This window comes from Pseudorasbora parva, chromosome 5 (assembly GCF_024679245.1).
Source record: "Pseudorasbora parva isolate DD20220531a chromosome 5, ASM2467924v1, whole genome shotgun sequence".
NCBI classification, from domain to species: domain Eukaryota; kingdom Metazoa; phylum Chordata; class Actinopteri; order Cypriniformes; family Gobionidae; genus Pseudorasbora; species Pseudorasbora parva.
Window position 1 is genome coordinate 6,953,397 of NC_090176.1, and position 15,245 is coordinate 6,968,641.

At 39.3% G+C, this 15,245-nt stretch overlaps 1 protein-coding gene across 1 annotated transcript; it reads right to left on the minus strand.

The window, feature by feature from the left end:
* Window positions 1-627: 627 nt before the first annotated feature.
* Window positions 628-12,745, minus strand: rbm45 (RNA binding motif protein 45). Its single transcript, XM_067443126.1, has 10 exons — window positions 12,259-12,745; window positions 12,047-12,169; window positions 10,648-10,774; window positions 10,457-10,576; window positions 8,986-9,162; window positions 5,574-5,703; window positions 5,122-5,218; window positions 3,897-4,060; window positions 3,467-3,683; window positions 628-1,079 (listed from the first exon to the last, which is right to left on the minus strand). The coding sequence occupies exons 1-9, from the start codon at window positions 12,526-12,528 to the stop codon at window positions 3,491-3,493; spliced, it is 1,401 nt and encodes a 466-aa protein (XP_067299227.1). The 5' UTR covers window positions 12,529-12,745; the 3' UTR covers window positions 628-1,079; window positions 3,467-3,490.
* Between the last annotated feature and the right edge of the window lie 2,500 nt (window positions 12,746-15,245).

Consider the following 15,245-nt stretch of genomic DNA (forward strand, 5'->3'; position numbering starts at 1 on the left):
AGTTTATATGCCGTAACTCCCATACGGACAGGCTATATTTTAGTCTTTTTTTGGTTTTGAGGTCTATAACAATATCTGTTAATTTAACAATCTTGGCAGTAAAATATTTTTTAGCCAAGAATCCATTTCATATGTGGGAGACCTTAGAGATGAGGAAAAACATTGTTGGGTTTAGTTCTACCTACGGTAGGGGTATCTTAAAAACTAAAGCACTTTTCGACTATTTGTCACTACACTAGCCTAAAATGGTCATTGGATTTCTACTAGAAACATTGCCTGATATCAAGAATTAGCATTTTAACTAGAGTTCAAAAATTGAATCGTTGAGATCACAAATTCATATCCAGGGAATGAATTAAATAAGCCAAAAGGCTTGCCATAGACGCTTGTGCAACCACTTTACCTTTCGGCTGGTGTCGTCAAGCTCTTATTTTTCAACCCCTCCACTCAAATTTGATGAATAAATATTTCCTATTTCCCTCAGACATATCGAGAACATCATTTCAGGTTAACGTTCACACCATTTTACATTGTAAGAGCCTGTTGCCGTTTAAACCATTCTCTCAGTTAAAATACTGACGCAACCTTTAATTAACAGAAACCAAGAAACAAACACACACTGCAAGACAGTTTGAGTCAAACGCTTTATTTGTCTTTCCATACATAAACACATATAGAGTCCAGACATGAGCTCGAACTCATCAGACATTTGTCTATCATCTTCGCTAATTGGGATAGTTGACTCAAAAATAGAATAAAATAAAATAAAAATGACAATTTACTCATCATGTCATTCCAAACAGGTGTAAAATATTACAGAAGAAAGTCGGTCCCACAGGTTTAGAATGACATGGGCGAGGAAATGACTCATTTTTGGGTGAACCATCCCTTTACGTGTCTCAATTACATCTTAAAAGTAAGCAAGTAAACAAGAAAAAGAAGAGATGAAGCAAAAACACTTTCATTGCTATTAAAGAACTGAAATGGCAGTACGGCAGTCAGTGTCCGTCGCTATGAGGTCGTGTCACCGTAAAAACCCGTCCTGTCATGTCGGGTCATGCGTCATGTCACTTAAAACTCTGCAAGAACAAACACAGCATATAGTCACAGTTACACAAGTCCACAATCTGGAGGAAGTGCTGAAAAAAGAACCAAATGACGGGTCTATTTAGGTCTGAACTTCAAAAGTCGGCATGAAACAGAAGTGGCGACCGACTCTACTACTGTATGGTGTCATGTTTCAGAGCAAGTCACATTAGTGAAACTTCGGCGAGCAAAAACATCTAAACTCAGCATCATGATATTGGCAAACGTGGAAAAAACAAGTGAAGATGTTAAAGGGATATTTCACCCCAAACTGAAAATGTGATGCTTACCCCCCAGTGCATCCAACATGTAGGTGTGTTTGTTTCTTCAGGAGAACACAAATGGAAGATTTCTAGCTGTTGATATGTGCCAGTCATATAATGCATGTGAATGGGTAACAATTCTATGAGAGCAAAAAAAACATGCTTAGACAACATGCACAAAGAGCCCTGTGGCTCCTGACGATATCCACAATGATATCTTAAGACACAAAACGATCAGTTTATGTGAGAAATCGAGCCGTATTTATATCAATTTTTACCTTAAATACAACAGCCTGGAATGCGCTTCACTTCCGGTAAGGTCAATATGCACGCTCTTGATATGGGATATACAAGCCAGGGTTTCCGTTGTCCGGTAATTACCGGACATTGGCAGGGAAAAAAATTAAATGTCCGACAAAATGAAATCTTTTCGGTCAAATTGTCAGATTAAAACTGCCTCTTATCGATACCGTAAGCCTGCGACGTGATGCCCTCGCTGTCATGACAGCACTCTGTGGCTATGGAGGATTGCAATCCTCCACACCTGCGAAGTCCTCATATGTGATTTCCACGAAATGTATCCAGAGTGGACCGAGCTCGCCAAGATAGCCTGTGTAATCCCTGTCTCGAGTGTTCCTGCAGAGAGGGGGTTCTCGCTGCAGAATCGGATAAAGACGAAGCAGCGAAGTCGCCTTGCGGAGAACAAGGTTACGCGGCTTAAGCACATTGCAAGTTGTGGAGAGACACTGGGAACATTTGATTTAAGTCGGCAGCTGCACAATTCAGCACTGCAAAAAAGTGTAAAAAGTAGCCAAAATGGCACGAGACAATGTTATAGGCCTAGTCATTTGTTTGTTCAAGTTCATTTGACAGGGAGTCATTTCACACGGTGGCCAATTTAAATGTTACCAACTAAATGAGACATACTGAGTTTATAATTAAATGTATTATTTCGTTTATTGCATCTAAACACGATAGTGTTGTGCCAAGATTTTTCACGTGAATAAAGGCAAATAGATTTGCACACTTTGCTTATAATCCCTGGTCTAGTCTGTTAAACTTGTCAGAAGTTCTCGTTTCTAATCTGCCCTCGTAGCCTATTTTTTCTCTCATCAAAACCGAATACCATCAGTGGTTGTACATCAAGAGCAGGAACAGTTTTTGTGCATTTTGTTTCGTGATCTGACTGGAACAAATAGAAAGTCTCTGCAGCGGCGTTAAGCGTTAGATTAAAGCGCTCGTCTGTGTGAAGAGACTGCACGAGCCGCGAGAGAAATCTGCTCCACTGATAACAGCGTCAACGAGCGCCTGATCGCCTCTTATTTAACAAACGAATGAAATTATACTCTTCTAGTTAAGCAGAGATGTTTTGTTTGTATTAGTTAGGTTCATCCGTGAAGCAAGATGTTTTAAAAAAGTGGTGGGGACATGTCCCACCTGTCCCACCCGCAAATTACGCCTACGAGTTAAAAAAATTGGTTGATTGACGCCAATCGGACGTTCATGTTTTTTTTCCGTCAATTTGAAAGTTAGGCTAATAAACATGTTGCATATACGGCCTGATTATGTCTTTTTTTAAGCTACATAAACTGCTTTCAGGAGTTTTTGACCGGCATATCATCAAAATGTCCGGAAAACGAAACCTCTGCCGGTCACTTTGACCGGCACCATTTTTTTCTAGCGGAAACTCTGATACAAGCCCTTTTTTTTTTAACTCTCATAGAGTTGTAACCCCTTCACATGCATTATGGCTGGCAAAGCAACAGTTGAGTTAAAAATCTTCATTTGTGTTCTACTGAAGAAACAAACACACCTACATGTTGGATGCCCTGGGGGTCAGCAGATAAACATCACATTTTTGGGTGAACTATCCCTCTAAAAGATTGTTTCTCAGGTGGCTTATACGAGCGGTCAGTTGAGTTGTCAATGGTGCATGATGTCTCAAGTCATCAACTTATTCTGGAATGAGTTCACTCAACATCAAATTATAAAGAATATAACAGCTTAGGTCATCGTTTTCTTTATTTGCTCTTGTGCTCGCAGCAAAAATAATATTGTGGAGAATTCATAAATCTCTGAATAGTTTTCACAGTGTCTTACCTACTGAGCTGACTTACCTGTGTCTCTCATAAGGTCAAAGGTCAGTAAGTTCTCTGGCGTTTGTGCGACTCCTCTTTCGGTGGGTCCGCCAGCATGACCTTCATCTTGACCCCGTTGATCACTTTCCCGTGCAGCAGCGCTATGGCGTCCTGAGCGGACTTCCGGTCGGCATACTTTATATATCCCACATTCCGCCCCGGGACCAAGTAAACCTCCATCAGGGAACCGAAGCGACTGCGTGGAGAGAGAACACACAGGGTTAATACCACAGAAACGAACTCCGAACTGTCCGTCATTTGTTTTCGAATGGTTCAAGGAAATTAATTAAACTTAAAGGTCCTTCCAATATCATGCAGCCCTAACACACACACACACACACACACACACACACACACACACACACACACACACACACACACACACACACACACACACACACACACACACCAGAACACGTCCTCCAGCACATCCACGGGCAGAGGTGCGGGGTTGAAGATGACGAAGAGTCTCTCCTTTACCGCGCTGTCCAACGACACCAGCTTCTTTAGAGGTGGAAGAGCTACATCCGTCTGCACACGTGATTTCGGAGCTATAGGAGGCGCTGTATAGCCCTATAAGGAACAGGACACAGGAAACGCCGCTGGTCAATAATCAGTTCGACCACTTCTGATCTCCAACAGCAGCCAATTTAAATGGAGGACAAGCCGTACATGTGCTTTTTAACAACAAAGATTATAAACAGTAAAAGTACAAACAGGATTTTTCATGTTTGGTTGACCTAACCCTCTGTGTTAAAGCATTTTATAGCAGTAATCAACAAATTTTACACCACCATTCAAAAGTTTGGAATTGATAACATTTTTCGATGTTTTGTGAAAGAAGTCTATTTTGCTCAATAAGACTGAATTAATATGATCAAAATACAGTACACATATTTACTATACATTTCTGAAGGATCATGTGACCCTATATAAATCATTCTGATGTGATGATTTAATGCGCAAGATACATTTATGATTATTATCAAAGTTGAAAACAGTTGTGCTGCTTCATAATTTAGTGGAAACTTCGATTTTAATATATTTGAAGTAGTGATTAGTTCCTGTGATGGCCACATTATTAATGTTTTGACTGTCACTTTTAATCAGTTTAATGCCTCCTTAAAACCTTTAAACAGAAGTGTATTCTTCACATATACAATGTAAGTTATCAGTAATTATCATGCCATTAGAATAGACCTTTTTCACAGACTGTGATGATGTGTGTGTCCAGTTATTAGCATCATAAATCTAGCGACGTATTTTTTTTTTTAAGTATATATTCAGTTTTTGTTTTCTATTCATTATTTTTTTCCTTTATAACACTATAGTTTGTCATATCATCTTGACATTAAATGAACGAAAACTAGTTGTCTCCAGTTCACCACTAAGTTTACCCAAATATGATGACTTCTGAAAACCTCGGGAATGTGAAAAGGGTCAAAAATTATTTGATAACTATGAACCATTGAGAAAAAACATCTTTAATTTCTTATGTTAATCCAGAACTGTATGACTTTCTGTCTTCAGTGGAGCACAAAAGTGAAAGCTGAAGAAATTACTCAATTTCGAGACCTGGCAGAACTGACTAAGACATCTGAAGATTGTTCTGGTTGTATGAGCACATTACTCACCACGCTAGTCTTCATTATCTGTGCTCCGGAGGGCCCGTTCCACACCATCGACATCATCTGAGCGGCCACGAGCTGCATCGCCATCTTCCCCACGGGACTGAACACACACACACAAATCTGCACTTAGGTACATAGAGCCTCATCTTTAATATCACTGAGCTTCGGCAGTCTAGAACTACATAACACTTCAGTCCAAATGAAAAACAACCTAAAGGTACCCAGATCAGATGGTGTACCATTTCCTGAGGATTTTCAAAGTGCTTGTCTATATTCCCCACATCCCCTTATGCAACAGAAGATAAGGGTTAAGTAATGAATGTATCTGCATAATTTTAACAATAAAAGAGTGAGACATGAGAAGCTGTTAACGAGGCTGCATGCATTTTTCCCATCAGCACAAGCAGTTTTTACATTTTGAAACCGTATTCAGATGAAGGTAAACTGGACTGTACCTTGTCCTGTCCTCCCCGTCATCTATGTAAGTTACCGACAGGCGGTTACCAGGCGGATACTCGAACCCATTCAGCTTCTCTTTGGCATAAACCGCAGAGCCCAAGTTATTATACCGGACGACCACCTGACCTGCAGGACAAACACACACACATAGGGCCCCATTTTAATGATCTGAGCGCAGAGCACAGGTGCACTTAGGGTGTGTCCAAATCCACTTTTTGCATCTGTGTGCCAGGTGCATGGTCTAAAAGGGTTGTCTCTCGTCTCTTAAAGCTACACTGTGTAACTTTTTTAGTTTATTCTTAGGTAAAAACACTTAGTTCTTTCAAAAATATATGTGCTCATTAATGTATATTTACTTCTTTCAAGTAATAAAGTATTCTCGATAGTATATATTGTATTGTAATATAACAATTTTCTATCCATATAGAGGGGGCATACTTTAAATGTATTGAAATTAATACGGCATCTTTGAGTAAACGTTGAGTATCTATTTAGTATTACACGGCTCTGTGAAATACTTGATTCTGATTGGTCAATCGCGCATTCCAGCGGTATGTTATTTCCAGATAACACCCGCTCATACGGGTACTGCGAGTTATCCTGACCGAACTACTTCTATGCTTAACGCTGGCGCCATCTTGTGGCTTAAACAGCCGTGGGTTACAATGGAAGACTTCAAGGCAGGTTTCCTTTATAAAGTCTTAAATATAGATATTTTTCTTACACAAACGCATCGATTGGAATCAGAAGGCTCTATTAACCCATCGGAGTCGTGTGGAGCACGTTATTTGACGGACAGCTGCATTTTTTATGGACTTCAAACACAACAACAACAACTGCTGGGATTAACGTTAGCCTGGACTTTTTAAATATAACTCCGATTGTATTTGTCTGACAGAAGAATGTCATACACACCTATGATAACTTGAGGGTGAGTAAATCATAGGCTTGGTTTCATTTTTGGGTGAACTAACCCTTTCAGCATTCATTTACAACATTTAGCAGCAATAGATAAAGGCTTAAAGCAGTCTGGAACTGTTTTCCTTCGCGGAAGCTTTGCGTAAGAGCTAATAAAATATTTAATCTCAAGACAATATTTTGTGTCTAATAATTATTTATTTGAGACTAGTAGCCGTGTAATAAGCGGGATAATGTTCACCCAGCCGGTTGTTATCCAGAATAAACCCCTTCAGAGTGACGCTCCGCCTCGCGTCGGGGTCCTGATCACTCTGTCGGGGTTTGTTCTGCGATAACAACCGGCTGGGTGGACATTATCCCTTACGTATATCATTGCTGGGCCGAGTGTCCTGGATTTCGGTAATCAAAATATGGCCCTACATTAGCAAAAAATAAGTTAATGCAGCTTCTTATTTACATCAGGTAAACAAAGCTTCTTGGTTTATATTTAACGATTAAAACGTTTAATTGTGATTAATCACTTTCCTGTGATTAATCACGTTTAATCGCAGTATGCGCAAAATTCAATAATGAATACAAAAGTAGTGTATTGCACACTTATTTTAAAAGTGCTGCTATATGAACAAAAGTGCAATAATATATGGTTTGCTAACACTTTAAACAAATAAGGTGCTTTTTTACAGCAGTTCAAAGTTAGTAACAGTTACAATATTTCTTGTAAATATCAACTTAAACATTAATTTAATCAAATTAAATATAAAACCAAAACTATTTGCCACTGCCAGGGCATTAACATTTTGTTTGGTATTTTAAAAAAAATGTATGAAGGTAAAGTTTAGAGCCTCAATCATAACATTATAACTAGGGCCAGGACTTTAACGCGTTAATTAAGATTAATTACGCAAAAACAAAAAAACAAAAATTTAACCACACATATTTTTGCACCGTGGAATGTTTTTCGATGAATGAGTTTCGACGGACCGATTATACTGGAACACCAACTAGCGCTCACGAGTCACGACAACAACAAACCATGGTGAACATGAACGAAGAAGCAGATGAGACCGCTTTGCTCGGCCCCGTGGATGGGAAGTTTTGTTTTAAAAAACGAAAGAATGGAAGCGTCGACAAGAGCATGGTTGTGTGCAAGCTATACAACAAGGAATTTGCGTATCACCGCAGCACATCGAGCCTCAAATATCACAAATATGCTTTTGCTAAACTTAATGGCAAACATTGCACTGGTCTGCTGGACTGAAATAAATAAACTATATTGTTGATTAAGCTTATGCATTCAGTCATTATTCAATGGTATACTAAAAATACATGTGAAATATTACTTCTCATTGTTCTCAGGTCAAATATTTATATGCAATTAAAATGCGATTAATTTCGATTAATTAATTACAAAGCCTCTAATTAATTAGATTAATTTTTTTAATCGAGTCCCGGCCCTAATTATAACATTTTGGTGCACTCTGACAAGAAAATAAAGGTAAAAGATAACATTTGCTTAAAGTAAAAAAAAACATTTACACTATAGAGCCCTGTCTATGGTGAGTTTGCAGACCAAACATCTTGCTGTGGGTCTGGCTTGTCAGGCTATAGGTGAAGTAGAACAAAAAAGTTTGTTTGGGGCTAAAATTTAAGTGACTTAATATTAATAAGGCTACTTGTTTATTAAACTACACCATGCTACACAATTGACGACTGCAAAGTCGACTTGTGTTATTAACAATATCATAAATATCAACAACTACAAAAAAAAGTTTTACCCCAGTATGTGTGAGTTTATATTGCTGCTCACTTTTGATTTCTCCACGAATGTCTCTCACAAAGAGGCAGGCAGCGCGAGCCTCAATGCGACTTTGTTACCAGAGGCAGAGATACACTCATCAATCGCTATTAACATTGAATATAATAAAAAGAACAAAAAAATCTCAATCAGTCTCGTGTTTTATTTTATTTGTCCGGTCGGGAAAGTAAATCCCTCTTTCATTTGTCCCAGACAAAGAATGTCAAGCCCTTGGCTTACAGACAGCACTGTATTCTCTTGTGACCAATGGTTTGTCTGTATGTGTATTTAGAGGCAGTGAGCAACAGGCTTTCAACATAATAATAAATAACTACATTAATGCGCGATAAAATAATCATCAGAGTTAATTAATTAATGCGTTAACGCGATAACGCGTTAACTTGCCCTGCCATAATTTCAATGTAAATAAGTGCTGTCATAATACCAGCCCATTTTATTCACTTGATTATTCTCTTTCTCCTTTGAGCGATGATATTAAATAATAGGCCTTATTACACTTATTTGCTGCTCAAGAAACATTTCTGATTATTATCAGTGTTGAAAACAGTATTGCTGCTTCAACCTTCTACAATCTGAAATTTTTGAATGGTACTGTATAATGCACACAACATATGGACTACTTATATTATATTTTTATGTACATAAACTATGACACGAAGTGTGTGGCTTATTACCTTTGCTGAAGCCGTACTGATCGATCTGCATCTCACAGAAATCCATCCCCGGGATCAGGTCGAACAGGCCGTAGATCTGCTCCTGCGTGACCGCGGCCCGAGACGACACCATCAGGCACCGAGTGATGATGTCAGAGCTCCACGTGTCCCCTGTGGGGTAGCCGCTGGGCTCGTGTGCTGCAGGAAACCATAGGAAGATAAACCAGAACCCTCGCCACCCTCAAATCAAACCTTAAAGGGATACTCCACTGCTTTTTCATATTAAACTATGTTATTCCCTTAACTAAGATGAGTTGATACATCCCTCTCTCGTCTCAGTGAGTGCAATTAATCACTCTGACGCGCGGTGACGATCTGATAGCATTTAGCTTAGCCCACTACGCCCAGTTCATTCATTAGGTACCAAACAGAGATCAATTAAAGGGGGGGTGAAATGCTGTTTCATGCATACTGAGCTTTTTACACTTGTTAAAGACTCCCATCCTAAACATAGATAAGTTTCAAAAACTAATGTTGGACGTTTGATGGAGTATTTCTGTGTCAAAAATACTCCTTCCGGTTTTTTTCGAGTATGGGTCGGCTTGACGTCGATAGAGCGGAAGGTCCTTGTATGGGCCGTACGGGCTCTTCTCCCGGTAGGGTGCGCGCGCGCGTGACTAGAGCGAGAGAGGAAATGCACGGTACATCAACAATGCTCTCAGCTGCAGATCCAGTCATCCGTGAACACTTCTGTCGTTATAGTCCGCGCCGTGCTCCACTTTATTCCTATGGGTGACATCAAGCGACTTCAACGCTTCAGCACAGCATTCAGGGAAGGCAGCGCTGCATTTGAACCGATTTGAACGAATCGGCAGAAATGACGGGAAGCTTCACAACATCGTTTCAGTCGCGTCGCAAAGTGGATTTCCACCGTTCACTGCTGTCACAGGACTTCACCAAATCATACCAAAGAGGTGTGTTTTTGACGGAGGGGTTCCAGCGATAAAGGTTCGGTCCTGCTTTGGAAGCAGCCGGTGAGTAAAACTGCTTCAAATGTCTGTGCTGTTGGCTGGGTGTTTCACCCCCCCTTTAAGAAGCGACCAAACACCTCCACGTTTCCCCCATTTAAATATAGTTACACCAATAGTTGAATGACCAAGTATGGTAACAAAATAAAACGTGGCGCTTTTCTAAGTGGGTTAAGAAGGAGAACTATAATGTATGGCGGAATAGCACTTTTGAGAGTACTTCGACTCGGCACAATAAAAAGTCACGCTTGAAAAATCCTCTCCCCCTATTGACGGAAACGAGAGGTTGAGGGGGGATTTGAGGGATGATTTTTCAGGCATGACTTTTTAATGCACCAAGTCGAAGTACTCTCAAAAGTGTTATGATTAGTTATTAGCTATTATATATTAGTTAAGGGAATAACAGTTTAATATGAAAAAGCGGTGGAGTATCCCTTTAAGAGCTCAGATGGCTTAATACTCACCAAAAGCGTACGAGCTGGAGCCTTGTTCATTCCCAGAGTGCTCCATTCTGGGGTTGCTGAAATAGTCGTTGTCTGCCGATGCATTTTTGTTTCTGGGCTCAGCTAAAATAGCTCTGTAACCTGCAGAGACAGATGGCTTATAAGCACATCTGAAAACAACAGCCCTAAAGTAGAGAACATGACACACTTACTCTTGTCACAGTTTTCTATGGCTTTGGCGGCTTGCGAAGGTTTGTGGAACCTCACGTATCCCAGACCTTTGCTTTCACCTGTGGTCTTATTCCTTATGACGATAGCATACTCGATATCTCCGTGCACCTGTGGAAAAAACAGCAGAGAGTGAGAGTTCTTCGTAAGTTGAATACACAAGGCGGTCTGGCAGAAGCGACATATTGTACTTTATAAAGTTTGAAATATGGATCTTTTTCTCACACAAACCCATAAATTTGCTTCAAAATGCATTTATTAACCCCTGGAGCTGTGTGGAGTAAGTTTATAATGGACGCACTATTTTTGGGCTTCAAATGCCATTCACTGCTATTAAAAAGCTTGAAAGAGCCAGGACATATATTAATATAACTCTGATTGTAATCGTCTGAAAGAAGAAAGTCATACACACCTAGGATTAAGTGAGAAATTTTCAAAAGAGAGTCATTGTCATTTTTGGGTGAACTATCCTTTTAATTTACTTTTGGATTTGGAACAAAATGTGGCATTTTCAAATTGTCCATCAGAAAATCGTATTTCTTTGCACAGTATGTGCGTTTCACTGCTAGAGGTCGCTTATTCAAAGAAAATTACAAAGGCGTAGCTTGATGATGCCGTGAATGAGTGTGGAATCATGGGAGTTGTCATCATCGCCACATCTGATGGAAAGCAATGCGACAGGACTCGCGTACATCCTGGTACAAAAAGTGGTCTTTATACGGCTAATTTTACCCGCAAAAAACAAAACATTCTCAACTAAAATGAGCCGTTTTATTTACATTACATGTTATAACTCATAAGACACTTGATATAATGGTCCTGGAAATACATTAATTGCTTTTGTGCAAAATATAACCATGTTATTTTATTTTGGGAGTAAGATGTGACATGCTTTTATACAGTCACCCCTCATGCTTACAAACGTTGCATCAGAAAATACCTTGTGTACTTAAATAATGATAATGTAATATTAATATAATATAATATTACATATATATATTATAATATAATAATACAATATATTATTAAATATTCCGTTTTTTTTTAATGCATACTATATAGAGGCGAGTAGATGAGCCCAGAATATGAACGCAACACTTTTTCTTTACGAGTTTCTATAGGGAAAACACTTGTGTTGCATTTATATTACTGTTTTCATTTGCTTTCCTGTACAAAGTATGTATTAATAACATGTCTATTAAACGTGGTATTTTAATATCACTGTCTTAGTACCTTAATACTGACTATTAGACTATACACACATTATAAGACACAATATAATGATATACTGGTCCTAGAAATGAATTTCTTTGTTTTTAATCTTATTTCGGGGGTACGATTTGGCATGTTTTTATATATTTACACCTTTCTATCAGAAATTACCTTGAAAGTGTCTTTTAAATCTTCCTCAGAGAAGGATTTTGGGATCATCACGAATATCCTGGTGAGCTCCTCATCCTCCACATCTCTGTGGCTGCCCGAAGATCTGGACTGAGCGATGAACACCTGGACGAGCAGGACATTAAAGCTTGCATTAAAACTGTGAACTAATACTGTGAGTGTGTCTAAGATTATGTGAGCTAAATTCCCTTTACCTTTATGGGTTTGGTTCCATCCGACAGGCACCGGCCGTGCATTTCCTCCATCGCGGTGCAGGCCTGAGAGGATTTGGAGAACTTCACAAACGCCACTCCTTTCGACTCTTTCGTCTGCTTGTCCTTCACCACCCATATGTCCTGGATCTCGCCGAAAGTTGCGAAGTGTTCCCGGATCATCTCCTCGGTTATGGACTTACTGGTGACGAGAAACAGCCGACTGTTCGCCGGCTCGTCCAGATATGAAGAGGCTCGGTTAGATTCGTCCATAGTACCGGTAATGTTTCGAATTTATATTATTGAATTATCAGACCTTCAGGCCAGAAATCAAATCTAAGAAAACGTTTCGCCGAAATGTATCTGAAAACCCCTACAGCGTAGGCTATAATATGTTCGGGTGCGTTTAAAACGATATTACTCGGACATCTTAATAACAACAACTGGTCGCTTTTTGTCTTCGTCTTCTTTTTCTTCTTCTGTGTGTTTATTGGCGGGATGCACACCGCCACCTCCTGTGCTGGGGTGTGAAGTGAATTAATTGCATCTTAAAGGGACAGTTCACCTAAAAATTAAAGCCACAATAAGTAATTTTTCTCCGCTACAGGTCGTATATTTAAAACAAATGAGTATCGTGACAACGCCTTGATTTCGCGGATTGTGCGTATGGGTGATTGCAGCGCTGTTTTATCATATTACACACATTTAAGTGTGTTAAAATGATGTTATAATGCTACTTTGTGCGTTCTCTCGGCGGCTGCTGAGACACTTGTTCACACTGCAGTGAGCTAGATCAATATTAGGCATGGTAAAACATGGTACTCGCGGTAAATCAAGAACACCAGATTTAAACATTAAGACTAACTGTGTTGAACTGGAGGACAATCATTAGTTTCTGTCCATGAATGATACAAGTTGCTCACCTGTCTAATAAAACACATCATATATATTAAAGCGTCATTGGTGTTTCCATGGTTTCTATAAAATAAAACCGGAAATCGAGGGTAACAGGTATGATGTCATTGATAGGCGACACATGGGTCCAGAGGCGGATTAAGGTGGTCAGGGGCCCCTATAGGCTCCTCTTTGTGTGAGGCCCCCCTTAATCATGCTTTATTGGATACATGAATTTAGTGTTTCACGCAAACATGGTGAACTGGCATATACACACACATTGAGACTGCTAATACTACCATGTTGCCTCAACATTCCTTCAAGGGCTGGACCACCACAGTACAAAAATTACCACCACACCACTTAGGTAAAATGAGAAATTGAACATTACAATTAAAACACAAATACAAACAAGCACAAGGCCCAGTGCTCCCTTTAATTATAAGATATTGCCCTCTGCCATCACAGCCACAAAACAATTACAAAGGAAATATGTAGGCTAACTATAAACAGCAAAGCAGCAGAATTCCCTGCATTCATAGCTCAACTGCAAGCTGGTTTAGCTTTATAAACTAACAGGTAAGCTACAACATCTGCATCAGTGCAGAACACCATTTATCTGAGGCCCAAACCACTATGCAGTACGCTAAACTGACTATAAAACAACATCCTAACAAAAAGCCGGTGATTCCCTCCATCTTTGCTGAGGTCGCGGCTGACCCACGAGCAGGTGAACAATAACTTTTCCACGGTCAGGCCGAACGGTTCCTAGAATGGTAAGAAACGATTCCAGGTGTGTTACGGCACGGCAAAATAGATCAAACGTGAGTGTGGGGGGGAATGATGTCATGCGCGCGGGTTTAAAAGGAGCTCGCGGGCTGTCGTTTCCTTGCGTGTATCTGTAGCTGTGTCTCATTTCGGAAGGCTGCGTCCTCCGGAGGTCACATTCGAAAGCTGCATACGTCATAAGGCCGTCTCATTTCAAAAAAGTGAGAAGGACACTCCAAATGTGGCCTTCGAATGCGTCCTACTTTCTCAGGAATTCGGAGTGTGCATGAGGTGTATCCTTCACGGCTGGAGATAACCCACAATTCTTTGCTTCGTCGTTAACAACCGTCATATTTTTTTATATTATATGAAAAAATGGCACCACGGCCAGATATACATGCAAGCGTAGGCGTGGTGTTTAAATTAAGTAGTTCAAGCTTTTTTTTGTTTATTTAAGCTCTATTTCCTCAAACAGATAGTTGTGATAGAAATAATCGCTTTTTTCTCTGGATTAAAACATTCTTGGAAACATTTATGGGATAAGTACACAAGTCAACACAATATATAAAAATGTTCTAGGGTTTTTTGGATGAATTAATCCAAAAATCTTACATATTGTGCCTTTAAAATCTTCTAAAGTCATCATTTAACAACCCTCAAGTTGTTCCAAACCTGTACGACTTTCTTTCTTCTGTTAAACACAAACAAAGATATTTTAAATAATGTTGGTAACCAGATAGTTGATGGCACGCATTGATTTCCATAGTATTTTTTCCCCCTATATGGTTGCCAATGGCTGCGCATCAACCAGGGGAATTTAAATAATAATTCTTTTTCTATTTTTGTCTTTAGGAAAGCCATCAGATGACCATGTAAATCCAGACTATAAAAAATTGAGCATTAACCAGGGGAAGTTGAATAATAATTGTTTTTTCTATTTTTGTCTTAGGAAAGCCATCAGATGACCATGTAAGTCCAGACTACAAAAAATAAAATAAAAAATAAAAATAGGCGTGCTTGTTCAATACACCATAAACATGCACCGGTGGAACAGTGCTTAAGACCAGTGTTGAGCAAGTCACTTCCGAACTGTAATACATTATAGGCTACTTATTACTGTTAGTTAAAAGTAATTATTTACTATATTCTAAAATATTACTGTCTCAGAATTGTTATGCATTACATTACTCCTGTATTAGCCCACTTTTGAGTTACTTTTACCAAGATAACTACAGAAGTAGAACTTAACATCCTAAAATGACAAAATATAGGCTACTATTACTAACAATATAGCATATCACAGACAAAGTGAAGGCTCGAGACAATGC